General features: G+C 51.5%; 1 protein-coding gene across 8 annotated transcripts in view; it reads right to left on the bottom strand.

The window, feature by feature from the left end:
• Positions 1–20,238, bottom strand: part of Acsl6 (acyl-CoA synthetase long chain family member 6) — a 58,649-nt gene that overhangs the window by 23,846 nt on the left and 14,565 nt on the right. For 4 of the 8 annotated variants that reach the window (XM_076578389.1, XM_006984857.4, XM_076578387.1 and 1 more), the window contains exons 2-12: positions 17,546–17,766; positions 14,384–14,498; positions 13,672–13,736; positions 12,645–12,746; positions 12,152–12,251; positions 11,296–11,474; positions 10,235–10,267; positions 8,663–8,714; positions 3,768–3,841; positions 1,804–1,881; positions 278–412 (exon numbers count right to left, since the gene is read on the bottom strand). In XM_076578389.1, coding sequence (XP_076434504.1) covers positions 278–412; positions 1,804–1,881; positions 3,768–3,841; positions 8,663–8,714; positions 10,235–10,267; positions 11,296–11,474; positions 12,152–12,251; positions 12,645–12,746; positions 13,672–13,736; positions 14,384–14,498; positions 17,546–17,740 — 1,128 coding nt within the window. In that variant the 5' untranslated portion in view covers positions 17,741–17,766. Of the gene's footprint in view, positions 1–277; positions 413–1,668; positions 1,747–1,803; positions 1,882–3,767; positions 3,842–8,662; positions 8,715–10,234; positions 10,268–11,295; positions 11,475–12,151; positions 12,252–12,644; positions 12,747–13,671; positions 13,737–14,383; positions 14,499–17,545; positions 17,767–20,238 lie in introns of all 8 variants that reach the window. The other 4 variants (XM_006984858.4, XM_016003451.3, XM_016003452.3 and 1 more) reach the window with 2 other exon arrangements.

The following is a 20,238-nucleotide window of genomic DNA, read 5'->3' as shown; positions in this document are numbered from 1 at the left end:
TATCAAGGGCCAGGAACATTCTGGAGATGGGGAGGGGAGGGGAGGGCAGAGTAGGAGAGGGGAAGGAGGGGAGGGAGGGGACAGAAGGTCAGGTCTCTTTAACCAGAGTTTTGTAGGCTGGGAAAAAAAAAAGGAGAAGGAAGTACAAGGAAGAGTCAGGAGACATAAGAAAGGAGGCTTCCTTTTAGACCTGGGTTGGAGGGAAGGAAAGCCTCCCTGGGGCCCCAGATTCTGTCCACACCAGCAGATATGAAGCCTTCCAGTCTGTGGGACTCACCTTGTCATACATCCGATTCAGCAGCCGTGGGACCACAGGAAAGATGGTGGGGTGGAGAGCCTTCATGTCCTCTGAGAGGAGGCGGATGTCTCCCTGGAAAAAGCCCACGCGGCCTCCATGGCAGTAGACAACAGACTGAAAGGAGAGGATAGAATGTGGGAGTCATTTAGGGTGGGTACTCCTGGCTGCAGGCCCGAGAACACCCCAGACCCCACCCAGCCCTGGCTGCTGCTGTAAGACACTCAAGAGTGCCGAGTGAGTGACCCACCCACCTACAACCTTTGCATTGAGTCCCCGCCAGGCCTAAGGAGAAGGCCAAGTGGAATGATGCTGAAGTACCTGTTCCTGTTGGTGCCTGCTCCCCTCACAGCCACTCTCCACCCTAGACACGAGCCACCCTGCTCCCACCCTGGAAACTCAGGTCCATGGAATGTTCTATTATCCACACTCTGTAAATGTGTCTGCTCAGGTCCCTAGAGGGGCTGCAGATTTCCCAGTGACATCTCTGCAACTGTGGCATGATGCACCATTTTCATCAGGTACTAGAGCTGGTGGGAGACCTGGGGCTCCTGGCTGGTCCCTATGGGGCCAGAAGCACAGGAGGGGCCTTATATTCGCCCTGTTCTTTAGCACCCAGGACAGCCTTTTAAGAAAGGCAGTATTTCCAGCATGACCATTTGTGGGAGAAGAATGCAAAGCTCAGAGAGGCAAAGCGACTTGCCCAGATCAAGAAAACTAGTTGACAATCATGGCTGGCAGTCTAATCCAGGCCCAGAGAGGTGGAAAGCAAGGCCCATGATAACAGATCTCCCCTCTAGACAAAGTAGAAATATATTTGAAAGATCTATTGTATTCGCAGGCTGATCCTCTGAGTGACGTGCGCGTGGCAAAGTCCTGGACTCCACCTTCCTACATGGATTCCTGCCTTTGCTCTCTCTCTGTCCTCACAAGATCTGTCTGAGGACCAGTCCTACACAGCCCAGGTCCACAGTCCTAGGAGCCATGACAGCTCAATACCACATTGTTACTGCTTTCGTTCGTCTTTTAGGAGTTTGTAAGTTACGGAACAGAAGCATGCTGTCTGTCACAGAGCACTTCTGCAAACCCATAATGCTCTCGGAGCGGACGCCACCAACCAGGCGCTGGCCCAGCTGAGGTGTGCCTATGAGCAAGGTGAAGTGGGCGGGTGGGTCTGGGTGTTTCCTGAAGCACGGCTCCTAGGGAGGGGAGGCAGGGGTGGCCGAGGTCCTCCGACCCCTCTGGCCCCTTGCGCTTCCTTCGAAGGATGGAATAGTTGGTTCTGCCTCACACCAGCAGTGACAAAGAGACAGCCCTGCCCTAAGTGGCGAGTCTGGGGCACGGAGGGCGCCTCCCTGATGCCAGGGCCTTACCTGCACCATTCGCTCAAACATGTGGGCTAAAGGCAAATAGGAAAAGTGCACATCCGCACGAGTGGGGGCCCACTGACTCTGCAAGAAAACACAAGGAGCCCAGGCAGGTCCCGGTCAGCCAGCCGGGCGTCTTACCTGGATCACTCTCTCAAACATGTGAGCCAGAGGCAGGAAGGAGATGAGCACATCGTCCTGTCTCGGAAAGATCACTTTCTGCAGGTGACGGGCATGGGAGACAGAAAGGAAAGAAACACTGACAGGAAGACAACGAGAGAGTCATAAAACAATAAAGAGAAAAATGGTCATGGGGGGGAGGGGTGGGCAGGGAGCGGGGGAGGGGGGAGGACAGAGAGAGGTGAGGTGAGAGGAAAAAATGATGAGAGAGGAGGAGGAGGTGAGGAGGAAAAGGTGGAGAAGGGAGAGAGGGAGGGAGGGAGGGAGGGGAGGAGGAGGGAGGGAGGGAGAGAGAGAGAGAGAGAGAGAGAGAGAGAGAGAGAGAGAGAGAGAGAGAGAGAAGCAGCATAGGAAGCGAAGTGTTAGGTCGCAGCGCCAGTGGGTGTAGGTTATCTGCAGAAGCAAAGAGCCACATGAAGCACACATAAACCAGCAGAGCCAGGCTCCGCAGGGAAGTCTCCTCTCAGGACGGCCTGCACCTCACTTGTAGTCTGCCTGTTGGGGTTGGCGCCAGCCTGACTCTCTCCCCTCCCCATCCTTCCTGAACCATCTGCCGCAGCCTCCCTGGGCCACCCGGGTAGAGACTGGTCTTGCTTCGATGGCATTTTCTAGGCCTCAGAGAGTCCTTGGCCTCATCTGTGCCAGCTGGACTGAGTTATGGGTGGTGACAGAGGAGAAGAGGCCAAGCCACAAACAGGTGGCCAGACACAGCCTCCCAAGCCACAGCTGGGAAGCAGGGCCTTCCTTAAAGGAGAAGGCACAAGCTGGGCACTGGCCCACATCTGTCTCCCAGATGGGACTGATCCCCGAGACACAAACTGTTCCGGCCAGCAAAAGGTGGGGGATTTCCTAAGTGGGACCTAACTGCTCTGTCTTGTCATAGACGTCTTCACTCCCTTTTCGCCTTCTGAACCAGCGTGGACAAACTTGGGGATCCTGAGTCATGGCTTAGGACCCCGGTCTCTACCAGCAACCATGCCTCAGTTTCCCACCAAAGCATCTCCGGGTTTGGAGTCTACGCTCCACAGTATCGTGTAGCACACACTCGGAGAGCGATTGTTTTCCCAGTGGAGGAAGGGCCTGGCCCTCTTTCTCTGGAAGGAAGCTGTAGCACATACTCACCACGCTTGGGACAGTCCTCCTTTCTTAGCTGCTTATAAACACTAACATGCTTTTGTCAGGCCAAGAAAGCAAGCTTTTTGGACTTTACAGTTACCTTTAAGCACAGCCTTACAATTAGCAGCTGCCGCTGTTTCTCAGACTCTAGTAGTCCTTAAACACAAAACGACCAAATTAAACCCCGGCCTGCTTGAGAAACAAGTCATGGAGGCTTACTCTTGAGACAACGGCACACACAGGAGCTCAGGGAGCTCGGTTTTTTTTGTTTTTGTTTTTGTTTTTTTTTTGAGGTGAAAAATGAAAAGCAAGTTTACACGCTCCCCGCCCCCACCCTGGGCTCTTAGCGCTTTTAGATATGAAGTGAAGTTGGGGGAAGGGTCATTTTGGCATTGGGGTTGAAAGCTGGTCTGATGGCTGCTGCCTGTAATCTCAGCATCTGGGAGACTGAGGCAGGGGGATCAGGTATTTGAGGCCGGCCCGACCAAATGAGAGCCCCAACCAAAAAACAGCATTAGGGGCTAAAAGCGGCTGTAAAAGTGGGGTTGCGCCATTGAGGACAGAAACTCCGGCCTGCGAGCGGCTGCCCAAACTACAAAACCCTAGAACAAGGACAACAACACACAACTCTATGCACATCCGACCTGTGGCCCTCTCTCTACATTCATCTCAGCATAGCTCTGAATAGGGCCTAACACCTTTGGAGACGAGAGCGTCACATGGTAACATCAAAAGGTTGGACACCCCTGCTAGGAAAACTGGAAGTGTCCCCTCAAGAAACACCTGCATAGGAAGTTCACTTTATTCACCTCTGTCACTTTCAGAAAGCCCGAGAAATCAGCCACCACGTTCCCATGGGTGAGCATCGCACCTTTGGGGTTCCCTGGAAACAGAAGGCAAGAAGGGCTGTTAGTTAGGAGCCTGAAAGTTACCCTTTGACCACCACATATGCACCACATGGCACATCATGACGTGGGTGTACCCACCCAACCCCTGCACAAAATAAATAAATGTTAAAAGACTTAACAACAATTTTTAAATGGCTAACGTAAGCTAGGCATGGGGGCTCACATCCATACTCTCAGTTCTCTGAAGGCTGAGGCAGGAGAATTTCTGTGAATTAAGGCCAGCCTGGACTATAGACTGAGACACTGTCATAAAAAGAGGCTGCTTATTTTACATGATATGTGAATTTTGCCTCCAAGGGGAAAGAAACGGAGAGAAAGAAGCAAGATTTGTGAGGAGGATTTCTTTGGAGAGGGTTACACAGAGTCACAAATCTCAATCCTAATCTGAAACCTGAGCTCACGCCAGCACTAACAGGATGTAGGGAACCCAGTGAGGCCCCAGCGACTGCAAACAAGTAACGAACCCCGAGGCAGGAGGCAGTCTACAGTCCGGAGCCAGCCTGAGGTTGCGGAGAGGATGCTGTGTTAGAAGGAACCTGTTCACCAGGCTGGTCTGCCGGGCATTTTGTCAGTCAATGAGAAACGCTCCTTCCCCATAAAACCCAGGAGAGAGTTTGTGCACACAGAGTCAGGAGCTGTGGTGGGGGAGGGCTCAGGTGGCCCAGGAGATGCACTGCCTACATCAGAAGAACTCAGAAAAGTATCTATCAATGAAAGTGTAGGTTTTAAACATTTCCCTCAACCACCTCCCAACTTCCATAACAAACTTCCTCATTCTTGATCCCCTGCCCCAGGTCAAACCTGGTGGGAGGAGACAGAATTCCCCACTCACAAGGTTGGGGAGAAGAAGAGGCAGACAGGGGAGGAGAGTGGGGGATTGTACCCTCCCTTCACACCAAACCCCTAGTTTAGACTGCCACCGTGTTTCTGAATTCAGCCTCTGTGACTTGCAGTGACCATGGATACTTTATAAACCAGTAGTGACCAGGAAGACATTTATCCAGGGGCAGAGAGAGAGAGAGAGAGAGAGAGAGAGAGAGAGAGAGAGAGAGAGAGAGAGAGAGAGAGAGCGCTTCCCTCCCTGATCAAGTGGAATTTAGTAACGGAGATAAAAATAAATTCTTTCTCATAATTATATTCCCCGAGGCCTGCTTGCTCATCCTGCAGGTGACCCATTTGGCATCAGCCAAATCCTCATCTTTTAATTCAGTGACAGAGGTGTTCCTCTGCTTAGGATGTGTGACGGGTGAGGTCTCAACCTGTACGCTGGCGCTTTCGCTCATGATGTCAACCACAGAGAGGGTTCTGGGGGACAGAGAAGTTTGTGTTATTTGAAAATTGACTTTTTCCCCCTAATAGGTAGTTGTCAAAATGTTTTCCTTTTGAAAAGAGAAAGACCCACAGGATCTGCCTCACCTGCGTGTGGCTCTTTATCCCAGTGCTCCCTCAGGCCTGAGCCTGTGTTACTTCCCCTTGTTGACTGTCAAGACTCAAATCCTACAGAATAGCAGAGCACTTAAAGTACTCCAAGAGTCACCTGGCAATTTTCGCCTTCAGGTTCTGGAAGTTTCTAAGGATCATTCTCCAGATTCCAGTCACAGAACAGAACTGTCACAAAATGGGTCCTTGTGCCACAGAGTTGTGTGTCTGTGGGGCTGGCTGACATGTGCATGACCAACCCAACCCAGGACAGAAGATCTCAGGATCAGGAGAGAAAGTTGTCTTTACAGACAAGCACTCTCCACAGCCTTCTCAGCTGAGGCCCCACACTGACAGCTGGCAGGTCTTCAGATCTGTGCCCTTTTCTTCTCCAGCATAATGCCAAAGTTCAGACCTTCTAGAAACACAAATTTTCTTGCAGATCCAAATGCCACTTTATAAATGACCTACAGGACTCTTAAAATATTCCCAGAAATGTTCAGATTATTTCCACAAGTCACCTCTACACGTGACTCTCCAAAGGACAAAGGAGATGTGAATGTTGATCACAGAGTCTGGAAGCTGACGACTTAAGAAGCATGAGCCTTTGAGAAGATTCTGCCTGCTGCCCAGATTCAGGACGAGTCTACACCTCCAGCAGCATGTCTTTTAAACTGAATGTAGAAAGTTTTCCAATTGCTCATATGGGGAATAAAAATCATCTTAGACAGACCTACAAGCAATCCAGTTTGCAGAATCAAACTGTAGATTTTCCTTTCTTTGTTGCTGGTACGGACAGTGAGAGGCTCTGACACCCAGGTCAACATCTCAGTGATACCAGCTGTCTATTTCTCGGTTCCTACTCAGAAACTAACCCTCGTTGCACAAAGTGTATTCATTTAATACCCATGAAAACCAAGGCTGAAGAGCGGTCACGTGACTCCAAGGCTACTGTGGGAAGAGTGCTGAGGTGGTCTCCCAGAGCACCAGCAGGTGTCTTTAGAGTGACTGGGTACAACCTGGCTCCAGACAGTACTGACGGATTCTGTTCTCCTCTGGCCTGACTAGGGACTCCAAAGAACTGACTGGTTCCAGGACGCTCCCACCACAGGCTAGAAGGACCTTTCCCTGGAAGATCCTGCCAAATGTCAGTGTCAGGTCATATTTTTCACATTTCCCCACTGGAAGAATAGCATAACTTTCATCGAGGCTGATGGCCAGGCATTCTTCAGGCAAAGAAAGCACGTGGCTATCCTGGGACATGGAGGACAAGTGTGGCTGACATGCTGACAAGAGGCACAACATAGGCTTAGCCTAAATCCAAGGAAGTCCGAGTATGTGGTCCAGCGGGATGATTTCAGGCCAAAGGCCTGCTTGCTATCTCAGACCGGCCTGGCCCCGGCCCCGGCTGGAAAGCAGAAGGCCGACCGGTGTTCCAGCTCCATGCATGCTGCCCCTCTGCACAGACAGGGAAGGACGGCTTGGCTTCCGATGTCAATCCACAGTTGGGAAGGCGCTGGCTATGATAACGGTGCTTTACAGCCGGCCAGCAGCTTATTTCAACAGCATGGAATACCTCTCCAGATAAAAGAGCAGCAGCATTGACCAAGTGAGCCACTGAACACCTGAAGTTACTCTTGGAGGGCAAGGAGGCCCAAAGCTAAAAGCCACAGCAGTGACTTGTTCGCCAAAACCATGTCACCAAAAAAATTATGCTGTGAAACTCAACACCAACAAGACTTCAGGAAATGCTATGTTAAAAGCAACCTAAGCCTGAAGGGCACTTTTTCACTGCTGGGCTGGCTCTGGAGAGTGTGTGTGTGTGTGTGTGTATGGGGGGTGGGGGTGGCTATGTCAATTTTCTAAAGGATTTAGTAGAATATAGTTTAGAAAAATCTTTAAACCCGCTTGCGTTAATGGCAAGACTCCATCCCCCTCCCATGTCTAATAAAGTCACCCACCAAGATCTATTAGCATGCATAATTCAGTGTATGTAGCCTCCCAAATGCTGTGGAGGCTGTTCGTGTAGAAGATTCAGGGATCCCAGGTCACTGCCCACTGAGAACTATCAGGCTGGCCAGGCCTTGGTCTGGAAGTGAATGCTGGGAACTTCTTGTCCATTCAAGGTGAAGCAAGTAACTTCCTGTGATGGTTTGGATGAGAATGCCTCCTGCAGTCTCAGGCATCTGATGGATGAGAATGCCTCCTATAGTCTCAGGCATCTGGTGGATGAGAATGCCTCCTATAGTCTCAGGCATTTGAATACTTGTTTCCCAATTGGTGGCACTGTTGGGGGTGGTTTGGGAGGTGTATTCTTGCTGGGGGAAGTATGTGGCGGGGGGCAGGCTTTGAGAGTTTACAGACTCCTGCCATCTCTAGTTGGCTTTGTCTGCTTCTTGCTTGCAGTTTGAGGTGTGAGCTCCCAGAACTCAGCTTCCAGCTCCAGCCCACCATGTCTGCCACTGGTTGCCTGGTTGTCTCCACCATCGAGGACTCTAACCCTCTGGAACCACAAACCTTTAGCCCTTCCTTCTGTAAGTTGCCTTGGTCATGGTGTTTTATCAGAGCGACCGAAAGGTCACCAGCCGAGGGAGGCAGCAGTGAGAAAGGCCCCTTCCGGTGCTTCAAAGAGGTCCCGGGGCCTCCGCGTGGTGGTTGGTGTCTCTTGGAGCCGGTTTGCTGTCAAGCCCGCCAGTCTCACAGAAGTGCTGAGAGACTCAGTGAAAGCAGGACATTGGTCTGTAGACTGCAAAGTGCTGTCTCTGTACCGTCTCCAGGAAGTGTTTCAGTATTATTCTTGCTGGTATACCCCTTGCCAGCACCAGGCACAGACAGTCATTTCTGCTCATGTCTTCTTCCTGGCAATCTTGCTCATGGCTGTCCTTGCACATCCCACCCCACATCTTCTTTGGCAACTTTAACCGTCTCCTCCCAGGTAGGGACTTGGGGACAGTGACAGCAGAGGGTTTAAGTGGCCGACTTATGGTACTCTATCCAGTGGCAGAGATGGGGTTTTAAGCCCATACTCCTTCCCTGGTCTCTGACACAAAGGCCAGGCAGGAGATAAAAACAGATGAGAGAACCATTTCTCATAAAGAAATGACTCCATGGGCAGAGGCCAGCCTACAGCTTGTGACCACTGTCCTCGATCTAGAAGGTGCTGAGTCCCCTCATCCTCGGTCTACCTCTGGCCAGCCCTGCCTTGCCCAGAATGGCCAATGGAAGAAGCAGCAGGGAGCCAACAACAGTAGCTGAACAGGATCAGGACCAGACTCAGTCCAAAACCACAGAGGGCGTAAGAGACTCCCAAAGTCTCCAGCCAGGAAGTCAGGAACAGAGACAGGCAGTCATGGCTAGCGATCTGGACCTCCACTTACCTGTTGTACCACTCGTGAAACACACGATAGAGAGGTCATCAGGCCGTGGGGGCTGCAGGAGGGAGGAGAGACTTACGTTGGGGAGAGCCAATGGGACCCCTTTACCACCCAGCCCCATGAGTGTGCTATAGTGAAAGGTGTGCTGGACATGTCACACACATCTGTGTGCTACAGTTGGAAAGATGGTCAGGTAGGCTCCCGGGAAAGAGGAAAGAAGCATAGTACGTGGATACGTGTGTGTCCTACCAACCTCACACCTGGTCCCGTTTTCCTTACTCCAGCCTGAGCAGAGTTCTATGTGGGGTTGGGTTATAGAAGCCAAAGGCCTTTCCTTTTTAGTAGGCGTGGCTTGCTGTTGAGCTGTTTAAAGTACCCCAAGCTCTGTATCAGGCTCTAGCTACATTACTGGGCCCATGGTCCTAGGTCACTAGGAGGAGCCCACCTAGTCCGTGTGCACACAGGGCACAGCTTCCTAAAGAGGTAGCATGTAAAGCGGTATGTAAAAACAAGCGAGATTCACCCAGATGAAGGGAGCTTCAGGAGGGGACTTGTCTGGGCACAGAAACTGTGGTGTAGCCCATGGGGCATGCTGAGGAATCATGGAGCTGCTCTCCGAGGCTGAGGCTGGCGCAGGGAAGGTGTGAAAATACCCAGGGTACTCACGGAGGGCTCTGGGAAGCAGAGCTACGACCTGCTCTAGCCTGGATGTGAGAAAGCTCACCAGTGGTGACGAGGGAGTGGGAAAGACTGAGCTGGAGGGGGTCTAGAAGCCAGAAGCCTTGCAAGAAACCTGAGCTTCTTCCTTCAAGGCCCAGTTCAGAAGGCAGAGACTGTCATTGCTACCTGACCTTGGGTGGGATCACTTGGGATGACGCCCAGAAAAAATTCAAAGAATGAAAAGAACAGAAGAAAGTCCAGAGTGGTAGCTCATGCCTGTGATCTCAACGCCTAGAGGCAGAGACCGTCAGACTGATGGGGCTCCTTGGCCAGCCAGCCTTGACTACTTGGCAAGGTCTCAGCCAGTTGCAAGGCCCTGTCTTAAAGAATGGTGCCTGAAGAAAATGAGTTGAGGCTGATATTGGGCCTCCACATACACCTGCATAAACACTTGTATGTATACAAACATGAATATGTGTGCATGTTTACACACACACACACAAAACAAAACAAACGAAACCAAAGACAACAAAGCCTCTGCCTGGGCCATGAGGTTCACATCTAGATCTTGGATGCTTCTGTCCACCTTATGCTCTGTGGGGTTCGTAACATTCAAAGTAAGGGAAGACAAGACCTCCCCATAAAAGAGTTACAAGGGAGGCACAGTGGCCAGGACGGGATGTCCTTTGTCTCTCTCCCAACATCTGACTCCTGCGCTCAGTCCTTCCCTGGGCTCTGAGTCCACAGCCGTGGTGGACAGCTGGACAGGCGCGCCTAGGCTGCACACAGGGGCTGCTCATTGACATGGAGGTACTCGCTGGCCTCTCCACCCAGCCCTGTGCAGGGAGGGGGCTCCAAGAGAAGCGGTCTCATTCACTATCTTGCTCACCAATGCCTGCTGGGAGATTAGCTTACCACGGGGGCCTTGTGATTCTCTTGGCCACAGTCCTGAAAAAAGAAAATGCTGTTTTTAAAACGCCCAAAGATGATTATAAAATTTAAAAAGTCAAAAATCACTCACCACAGTAGGCCTCGCTCTTACACCAAGCCCAGAGTTTAGGATCCCTGACTGGACATGGGCTGTGGTGACAAATGCCACTTGAGTGGTCCCTCCTCAGACATATTCTAGCCTGAGGCTCCTGGGGAAAAGGGAGGATGCTGAGGGGACACAGGCCTGCCCCATATGCTACAGACAGGAGCCTGATACTCAGGGAGAAGCCAGGCACCATACACATGCCACTTCGTTTTGGACATATTGGTGAACATACACGAGAGAATGGCTGAATGACCTAGGCTACTAGATGAACAGCCAGTGCTGGGGGGACAGTGGGGAGGGGCTGCCAGGGCAGGTGTGGCTAATGTCACAAAAGGGTTACTAGTGCACAGGGTCGTGGGTGCCGTGAAGGACAGACAGAGGTATGAAGACCCCTGGAGGGCTTGGGGGTGGGTCTACATCCCATGGTAGAGTCAATAGTCGTTGAGCAAACCGGAGGCCCAGGAGGCCAGGATGCTTCGCATCACTCTTCTAGCCCACTCACTGCCACCATTCTGATGCCCCTGGAGTGGCCATGTACAGAAAATTAATTCCATTGGCTGCTGGGAGGGACCTATTGACAAAATCCTTCCCAGGTTCCTGGTCTACCTAGTCCTGTGGTACACACAAGTTTAGACCTTCTGCAAGCAAGGAAGCTTGAGAGACCATGTGAGTGCCTCTCAGGCTGGTGCCGTCATCCATCTGTTGGTGCCCTGGTGCCACTGGCTGGGCCAGTCTCAGAGTCTCAATCAAGAGGGTGCCTGTAAGCACCGACTCCAGGTCTCCCTCCCCTATTCCTTGCAAGTCTGCCTTGCCTTGCCACTGATGTATCTGAAGGGCCCAGAACAGCCGCCCCAAGGCACGAGAGGGGTGGGTGGCCAATGCTGTGACTTGGCAGCCAGCCAGCTCTAACCCAGCAAACATCCTCGATGCAGAGTCTCACCTCTACGGCCTGTATAGACTTGATGTTCACCCCACACTTCTGTCCTCTCTCTTTCAGGGCATCATCAAATGGCTCCATGAGGATGATCAGCTTGAGCCCCGGAGTCTCCTTCCTCTCCACGTGCTCCAGCAGAAGTATGGCCTTCTGAGGTTTATCCACGATCACCGTGCAGATGTCCGCTGCAGAGGCCAAAGGGGAGAGTCGGGCTGAGCAGGTCACAACAGGCCACTATACCAGCTTGTAAATAATATGTGTAAAACAGGCTATGGGGGTGTCATGCATCATGTATGCCATGAGTACTAAGAGGAGTCAAGGACAAAGGCCTTTTAAGGCAAAAGCGTCCTGAAGCAGACAGTTCAGCTTTTCTTCAGGCAGCTCCCATCAGCCCAGGTCTGCCTGGGACATTTACCACCATGGCAATGATGCTGCCAGGCTGCAGGAACCTTATGTGGCCACAGCCTCCTAGAAGCTCCCTCATGGCATCACAGAACTATGAAAAGAGGCTTTAGATGAAGCCTGAATAAGGATAGTTTAGACTCCAGAGGCCAAGTCAGGGGTCATCATGCAAACCCCCAGTGTTTTGTTTTGTGTTTTAGATTGTGAGATAGAGTCTCACATAGCCCAGGCTGGCCAACTGGCTATGCAATTGAGGGTGGCTTTGAATTTCTGATCCTCTCTCCAACTTTTCAAGTGCTGTTATTTCAGACATTTTCCACTGTGTCTGGCTAATATCTTAGTATTTTCTGAGAACTGAAGTAAAATGACTTTTAGGAATACCCAACAATCAGCATGATCTAAGAGGCTGGAGGATGAGGGCCGGTTGCTTCTTCGGGAGGGAATGGAAGTTGGGGCTCACCTGTATTGATGATGTAGCGAATAGCCCCTGGGCCCAGGGTGTCATAGAGCGGGACCACCACCATGGAATACGTGTAGCAGGCCAGCTCTGCAATGATCCACTACAGAAATGCAAAGTTGGGGTTGGGGGGAAAGGAGATACGATAGATACAGTGAGTCAGTGTGCCGGGGCTAGCCCAAAGACCTCTAGACATGCTCGCTACGCTAGTGTGTAACCTCTAGATTTCATGTCCAAACAGACCAAACCCACTGTCTGGCCCTGCATGGGTCTCTTCATCATGGCTTTTCCTTCCCTGTGGCTCTAAGTACAACGTGAATGGGGCTTGGGTAGGGCGTCCATGCCTGCTGCAGGGAAGAGCTGGGGATGCAGGTGGCAGCACCATGGCCCCAGGTCTCTACTTTTTGTCAGACCCCAGGCCCTACCAAGAGTGGAAACAAGACTTCTGATTCCCTAGTCTATTGATACCTCTGAAAGCAGTCAGACTGATGCTCACCTCTGGCCGATTCTGTGCAAAAACACCAATGAACTGCTCTGTGCCCACTTTACATTCATGCTGGAGGAGTCCTGACCCCAGAAATTCAGCCCTGTTGGCCACCTGCACACAGATGGGTGGAGGTCGGGTGGGGTGATGGAGAAAGGAGGAGACTTCAATGGGGCTTGTGCACACAGCTTTCATACAAGTCTGTCTGAGCTTCTGGGCTCCCCACCCAGGCATGCAGAAAGCCTCTGGAGGCAGAGGAGAGGTTGGGGTGGGGAGGTGGGGGGAGGGGATAAAAAGCGACCCCTCTGGCTTGTCAACATTCCATCACAGATGTGGGAGGGGCTCATGAAGCCCCACCTATCCCCTGGGAGATGTCCAAGGTCAATGGTGGGGGTGGGGATGGGTCATATTCTTTAGTGGCATAGTCACTGATAAGTTGTTCATGTTCCTGTGACTAACCCCCTACCATTCCCATGTGAGCAAGCCTGCTGAAACTCCGTGGGTCACAAAAACCAGACGGGAGGGTAGGAGGGGGGCTTGTCAGGAAGGAGTTCAGTGGGATGAGAGGGGGTGATGGGAGGCAAAAGCAACTCAGACACATTATATACATCACGACACTGTCAAAGAGTTAAAAATAACTATAAGAATAAAAAAATAATCTTACAGACATTATACATCAGGCTTCAAATGGGGAGGGACATTTTTCAGTGTAATAAATTTCTCCAAGGATCCTGAAGAAGACTCTTTAATATCACACGTGCATTTGTATGTTTTAGGTTAACTTTATGGCTTCATTTAATTCTTTTTTTTTTAGCCACATTTGAAAGATTTCTTTTTACCATAACATCTGAACTGACTGTCACTATGCATGCTTTCTAGACAGTGTCTCGTACCTGTTCAGATAAACCAGACATTGAATTCATATTGTTTTCTTTTCATATCGTGTTCTATAAAAATACATAAACTCCTAAGCCTTCCCCAACCCAGCAGGGTACCAGGCCTGCAGGGCTGGACAGGTGGGGCCTGTGTTCTCACTCACCTCTTGGTAGGAAAGCCACTGGTAAGGCTGATGTGGCTTCCGGAAGCCAAGACAGGGCCCATTCCCTGCAGAGAGACAAGTGGGCTTGTGTCAGGGAGGGGAGTGGGGAGACTCGTTCCTGCCCCTGCCCACCAAGCACAGGGTGGAAATCATGTGCTGTGGGCGCCTCTGGGTCCAGGAAACTTCCCTCGAGCAGTTTGTCTCACCTGTTGTGGCCCAAGAAGGTCATAAGAATGCAAGAACAGCTTCTCTCCAGGATCTGGGAGGCTAGGGGTGCGATAACGTGGCACCCAGTTCCTGCCATGATTATGTGATAGTTCCTATGGGAGATCTAAAAGGGCACTTACATTTGGGGAGGCCAGTGGCAGAAGGTCGCAGGATGGCCTTCTGTGACCACCTCCCTTTGACTCATACCCTGGGACGATTGAGGCATCTCAGGGGTACAGGTTTCAAACCGTGGTTGACCGTGTGGTATGACAGTAGGCTCCCCAGGGGCTGCCCATAGGGTTGTACAGAGTCGGTCCAACATCAGGCAACCAGTGTGAAAGGTTGAAGTAAGCTGAAGGCAGCCCTGAGCCATATAAGTCAGCTGCCTCTCTAGCTGGTGGAAAGACCAGGGTCTCTCTGCTGACCTGGGCACTTCCGTGTCCCTAATACCACAGCTAGAGACCTGTTCAATGCTTGATACAATTCTCCATATTCTCCTCCTCACCTGAGATGCTAAGCCCACGGCGGAACACCTGGTACATTGTCCGGGCATCATCGTAGTAGTGGGTAAGCAACTGAGTGCTGCCCCCAATCACAGATCGCCGAGCTCCACCGCTGTCCTAGGAGCCAAACACACCACAGGAGTTGGCTGAGGCAAGCATGGACATCAGGAATGGGCCCTGGTGTGTACACAGCTTGGATACATTCCTGCTTCACATAGTTGGGGCTTGGAAGTGCTCATATTTGTGGCCTGTTCACACCAGAGCACACCCACCCACTCTGTTATGCATCCACACTCAACGTAATTAGTTACTGCATACAGGCCCAGTTTAACAGTGTCTCACTCACATACATACCCGACAATCACGCTACCTTTGTGTACCAGATCAGCACACACAGAATGTTCACAGTTTTCAGGAACACTTGAGATGGTGGCTCCACAATAGAAGGGGAGTCTGTTATCACTTAGATTCAGGATCAACCAGCCAAAGGTACCCTGTACCTGGCCATCCATTGCTGTGCCCCTAGGCCAGCTGTGTATAGCCTTGAGCTAAGAAGGTTGGCATCCATCCTGGCATGCTAGCACGGGTTGCTGAGGGTTGTGCTTTAAGGTACTTCCCCAGGACTGAAGCCTAAGAGTGTGTGAAGGAAGGACAGACCAGGCAGCAGCATCCTGGGCCTTCAACAATGCTGATCCAGAGAGGAACAAGGCGAAGGCCCTCCGTGATGGTGCCGGGAACAGGAGTTGGGCGTCTGTGCCTTCCTTCTCCCCAGGGGCCCCAAGGCCAGAGCTCTTCTGTACCACAGCTCTGCCTGATCGCTCAGTGCTATTTGGGTTATCCTGGGATGGCCCAGAGCCTGCTAATTCTTGGAACATTGAGTCTAGAGAAAAAAATTAGCACCATAGAGCAAGCAGCCAAAAGCAAAACCACAGGCAGCTCTCAGCTGTTTGGAGTGGAAAGTTCTTCTTGGCCAGCTCTGCTCGAGAAAGACCAACGTGGGAAGTTAGGGGTACATGCCGTCAGACCCACTTCATACCCAGGCAGCAGATGTGACTCTGCAAGAGACTGTGCCAGGGACGGGGGAGGGGGCAGTGCTTATGTGTTGGGCAGGGGACACTTGGCTGGAGTTTGATGGATGCATAGGAGTTGGCCAGCAGAATACAGAGCAGGCAGTAGCAAGCACACACTTATGGTACAGGAGCACAGGGTGCTGGGGAACTGTGGGTAATCTGTGGAACTCTAGATGAATATGAGGGGAGAGCAGTCTAGAAAGGGTCACAGACCCAGGAGTGGGGGATGGACTTTGGGTGAGGGCCGTAGCCAACCAGAGAAGGGTTTTCACTCATTCTGTATGTTTACAGACTGAACTGGAGTCAACCCTCCCACTACCCTGAGCAGCACCAGGCCACCATCGCCCAACCCAGGTGCCCAAAGCTGCCTCCTCATCCCTACTCTGCAACTGCCACCCTTCTAAAGCACAAACAAGCCAATCCCTCTACGGAAAACCCCCAATAAATCCATGATGCTCATCCTGAGAGTCTCTAGGTTCTGTCCAGGTGAGTTGTAATTATAAGCTGAACCAAAGTCCAACCATTCTTAATGGTTTCTCTGCATTACCCTACCAACGCTTTGGTGCTCTTTTGAGTACCTACTTTAAAATTGAGAACCCAGTGACACGGTGGCTCCGAGCCAAGAACCACACAGCTCAGGAAGGCACTTGCCAGCTGCCAGCCTAGGATGTTCTCCATGCTCATCGCCATCCTGCTGGTCTTTGCCAGCGCCCCTCCAACTGCCCAGCACCAAACACAAACCAGCACTTTCCAGCGCCCCACACTTTCAAGCATACCTGGGCCTTTGCACACATCACCCCCACTACTAGGAAGATGGCCTGAGAATTCAGATCCCCATTAGACAAGGATCCGTGCCCTTCCCAGCTGGCAAAACATCACCAGGTTGGTGGTCACCAACACATATGATCAAGAACAAAGGGAGGTACACAAGTTTGTGTAGCATGATCTCATTTAAAACTGGGGATCTGGTTCTGGTGATGTAGACCTGTAATCCTAGCACTGGGGGAAGCAGAGGCAGGAGGATTAGGGGTTTGAATCCAGTCTAGGTTACATGAGACCATGTCTAGAGAAAACCAACCAACCAACCAACCAACCAACCAACCAACCAACCAACCAACCAACCAACAGAAGGGCTAGGAGTCGGGGATATCTCTCCATTTGCTCCCAGATGGGACAGAACTGCTAACAGAACCAAGCCCAGCAGTGGAAGCAGAAGTTTCTCACCTTTGTGGCCTTTGGTTTCTTATGAATAATGTGAATATATTATCCATGGAAAATGCACACCAGAGTTTAGAACACAGGCAGAATTAAAACAAACAAACAAGAACCAAAAAAGGTGGGGGGCTGGAGAGATGGCTCCATGGTTAAGAGCACTGGTTGCTCTTCTAGAGGACCTGGATTCAATTCCCAGCACCCACATGGCAGCTCACAATTATCTTCAACTCCAGTTCCAGGGGATCTGGCACCTCCACACAGACATACATGCAAGCAAAACACCAATGCATGTAAAAATAAATAAATCTTTAAAAACAAAATAAAAAACAAAATCTGTAAGTTCCGTAAGTTTGGAGAAGCAAACTCATCAGCCCCACATTGACAAGCCGGTGGATCTTCCTTGCTTCTAGCCTCCTTGTGAGCCCAGGTTCTGTGAGGGGGCGGGGCCCTGGGATGAGCTCAGCTCTGGTCCCTGTCATCCAGGACTGGGGACAGAATGTGGGAGTGAATTTACCCCGCAGTCCCTGAGGACCTGCCTCGCCCACCCAGTGGTTGGCCAGGCTCTGCCTAGGGCCCATACAGTTAATGGAGCAGAGGGAATTGTTTAAGCATTAAACTTCTGGGAAGAGAAAAATAAACAAGGCTAAGATAGGAAGGACTCAACTAGTTGGGTCTGGTGGTACCAGTACCTCCTTTGATGTTGCAGGGGTTCGAGGACCATCTTGCTGGAGACCTTGCCCAAGGCTGCTGCAGAGCATGTTGGCTGGTTGCCAGGGGACACCAGGATTCTTTGGGCCACTTGGGGTCAAACAAGCTACAGGTCTGACTGCTACCCTCTGGAGCTACTTTGCATGATGGGCCAGTTCGTGCCCTGCTCACCTCCACTTCTTCTGACTGCATCAGGAGGTTGCATGGCGGCTGCAAAGCCTTCGGCCGGTGAGTGAGCCAGTAGGCGAGGATGGCAGCCAGAGCACCCATGCTCACGAGGGTGGTGGCTGAGAGGCTGCGGAAAAACTGGCCCAAGTCCCCTAGCTCGGGCAGTCGCAGGATCCTCAGGATCTCCTGGGTCTGCATCTTCTCCAGAAGTGAGAGGATAATCTCTGTAGGAAATAAGAGACAGATGAGGGAGGAGACCAGATAGGCAGGTTATAGAGGGGTCCTAATAGATGAGTCAGGCCCTGGGGTAGTCAGATATGCAGTCTCCTGGTGCAGCACAGTACAGCCCAGACGCTGGACACCTTGGAGATGCCTTTTCAGTGAGAGACTGGAGCCCTCAGTATCGACATTTAACAGCTTCTGGCCAGCTTTCCTGAGAACCACATGCCTAGGCCTAGGGACATGGCTGACAGCTATTTCACAGATTCCAGGGGCCACTATGCACTGGCAGTTCTCGGCAGAGAGTCTCTCAGGCCTCAGGGTCCTTTGTGACCCTGGTTGCAGGTCTTTGCTTATGTTCGCTCCTAGGATATGGAGAAGATGGACAGAGAGCAGATGCACTCATCACTGGGTACAGGATGAGTGGGGTGGAGGGATGCAGGCTCTGCCCTCTGCCCTCCCAACCCTAGGCTTTGCCTCTGAAGGAGAGAGGCCAGGGGAAGCTGGTACAGCCCATGGAGTAGCCCAGATAGATGCCTCCAGGCTTCATGCCTGGAAGCCGATGGCCTATATGACTATATCACCGCTGTGGCTCTGCACCCTAAACACAGGACACCAAGAGCATTAATGGAGCAGAGGGAGATGTTTAAGAATTAAACCGATGGGGAGAGGAAAATAAACAAGGCTAAGACAGGAAGGACTCAAAGTACGAGATGGGTCTAGTGGTACCAGCACCTGCTTTGGTGTTGCAGGTGGTGGTTAGGGTACACCTCCATCCACTGAAGTCTAAGGGAATGCAGAGAACCTCTCCGGGAGACACAGAAGATGCCCTGGAGGTGAGCAGGGCATCTCCCAGAGATCTCTTGTGTCTTCCTGTTAGCTGCTGGGTAATGACACACTGGCAGAGCAGGTACAGGTTGCTGGGCCATGGGTTCCTCACCTTGTCAGGACTGATAGGGTACAGAGGACTTGTTCAGGGGTCAGATGCTGGCATTCACACTGGGACCCCTTAGTGTCACTACCCAGAAAGACCTGGAGCTAGAAGCTCCTGGGATATGCATAGGTCTGCCACCCCAGTGATCACGGGGCAGGCTCTTGACCAGCCCACACCACCTGCAGGCTGCCTCCTCATGGGCCCTGGGCATCATGGAAGCAGTGGCTATGGTTTTTCTTCTTGGGAAACAAAAACAAATGCCAACCATGGTGACTCCGGAGCCACGGGATAGGAGCCAAACATTTGTTTGACCTTTGAGGGAGAAGGAGGAAGCAGCTTAAATTCCAATAACTGGTATCTGTGTTAAACTGTAATGTTACCATAACACGGCACGAGGTCGGCAATATGCAAGAAAACATCATAGACAGAGGAAAGACAGTTCTTCGGTTCAAGTCTCTGGTTTATTTGTAAACTACACATGGTTAAGCAAACCCAACCTTTGCGAACCTTCACTTTCCCATCTTTGAAATGGGCATGTTACCACTGGGCATAGTAGAGTCACAGAACTACAGACATAATTTGAAGACATGCTTGTCAGATGGAGGAGGCTGCTTAGCCTTGGAAAGAGAAGCAGAGGCAGGTCTGGCCCAGGTGGTCCAAACACTGGACAGTGGCCCAGACCCTGTGCTTCCATGGGAGGGTAGTTTTGCAGACACACAGCAGGGCCTCTGAGTTACAGGGACACTTACCAACCTCCAGCTAGGGGTGCTCCTGGAAGCCGTGAAAGTGGCCCCTGGTCTGTCAAGGGCATCATCCCGGCTCTGTGGAGCTTGAAGCTCAATTTTACCAGTAATCTTTTTTTGTTGCTTAAATGTATGTGAGTGCTTTGCCTACACGTATGTCTATGCACCATGTACATGCCTGGAGCCCGTGGAGGTCAGGAGAGAACATCAGATCCCCTGACACTGGAGTAATAGGCAGCTGTGAGCCACCCTGCAGGTGCTAGGAATTGAGTCTGGGTCTCTGGAAGAGCAGTAAATGTTCTCAATTGTGGAGCCGTCTCTCTGGCTCCCACCAGCAGTCTTAAATGAGACCCGTGATGAGGACAAACATCCCAGAGGAAACACACACACACACACACACACACACACACACACACACACACACACACACACACACACACACCCCGTCATCAGAGCGGAGGCACAGCTAGGGACTGCAATGCCTTCACCAAGGAAAACCTCTCTAGGGAGGGAGGGAGGGCTCTGGGCAGGTGGCCAGCTGGCCTTCTCCTCTCGGGACATCCACTTACCTAAAATGTATATGGGAAGACCAAGTTGCAGTTAGACCTACCAGATGAGTGACTCACTACTAGACGCCTCCACCAGCTCTTCTTGGGGGTGGGCTCTGAGCCGAGGGCTGTTTCCTTTAATGAAACGGACTGACTCAGTGGGCCCCTACCTAGCCCCCAAGGACTCCACTATACAGTTTTAAACGGTATTAAAGAGGCTGAAAGAATATCTCGGGACTACCAATCCCTTGG

Source organism: Peromyscus maniculatus, chromosome 8, assembly GCF_049852395.1.
Source record: "Peromyscus maniculatus bairdii isolate BWxNUB_F1_BW_parent chromosome 8, HU_Pman_BW_mat_3.1, whole genome shotgun sequence".
NCBI classification, from domain to species: domain Eukaryota; kingdom Metazoa; phylum Chordata; class Mammalia; order Rodentia; family Cricetidae; genus Peromyscus; species Peromyscus maniculatus.
The sequence above is the reverse complement of the archived record's forward strand: the minus strand, read 5'-3'. Positions and strand labels throughout refer to the sequence as shown.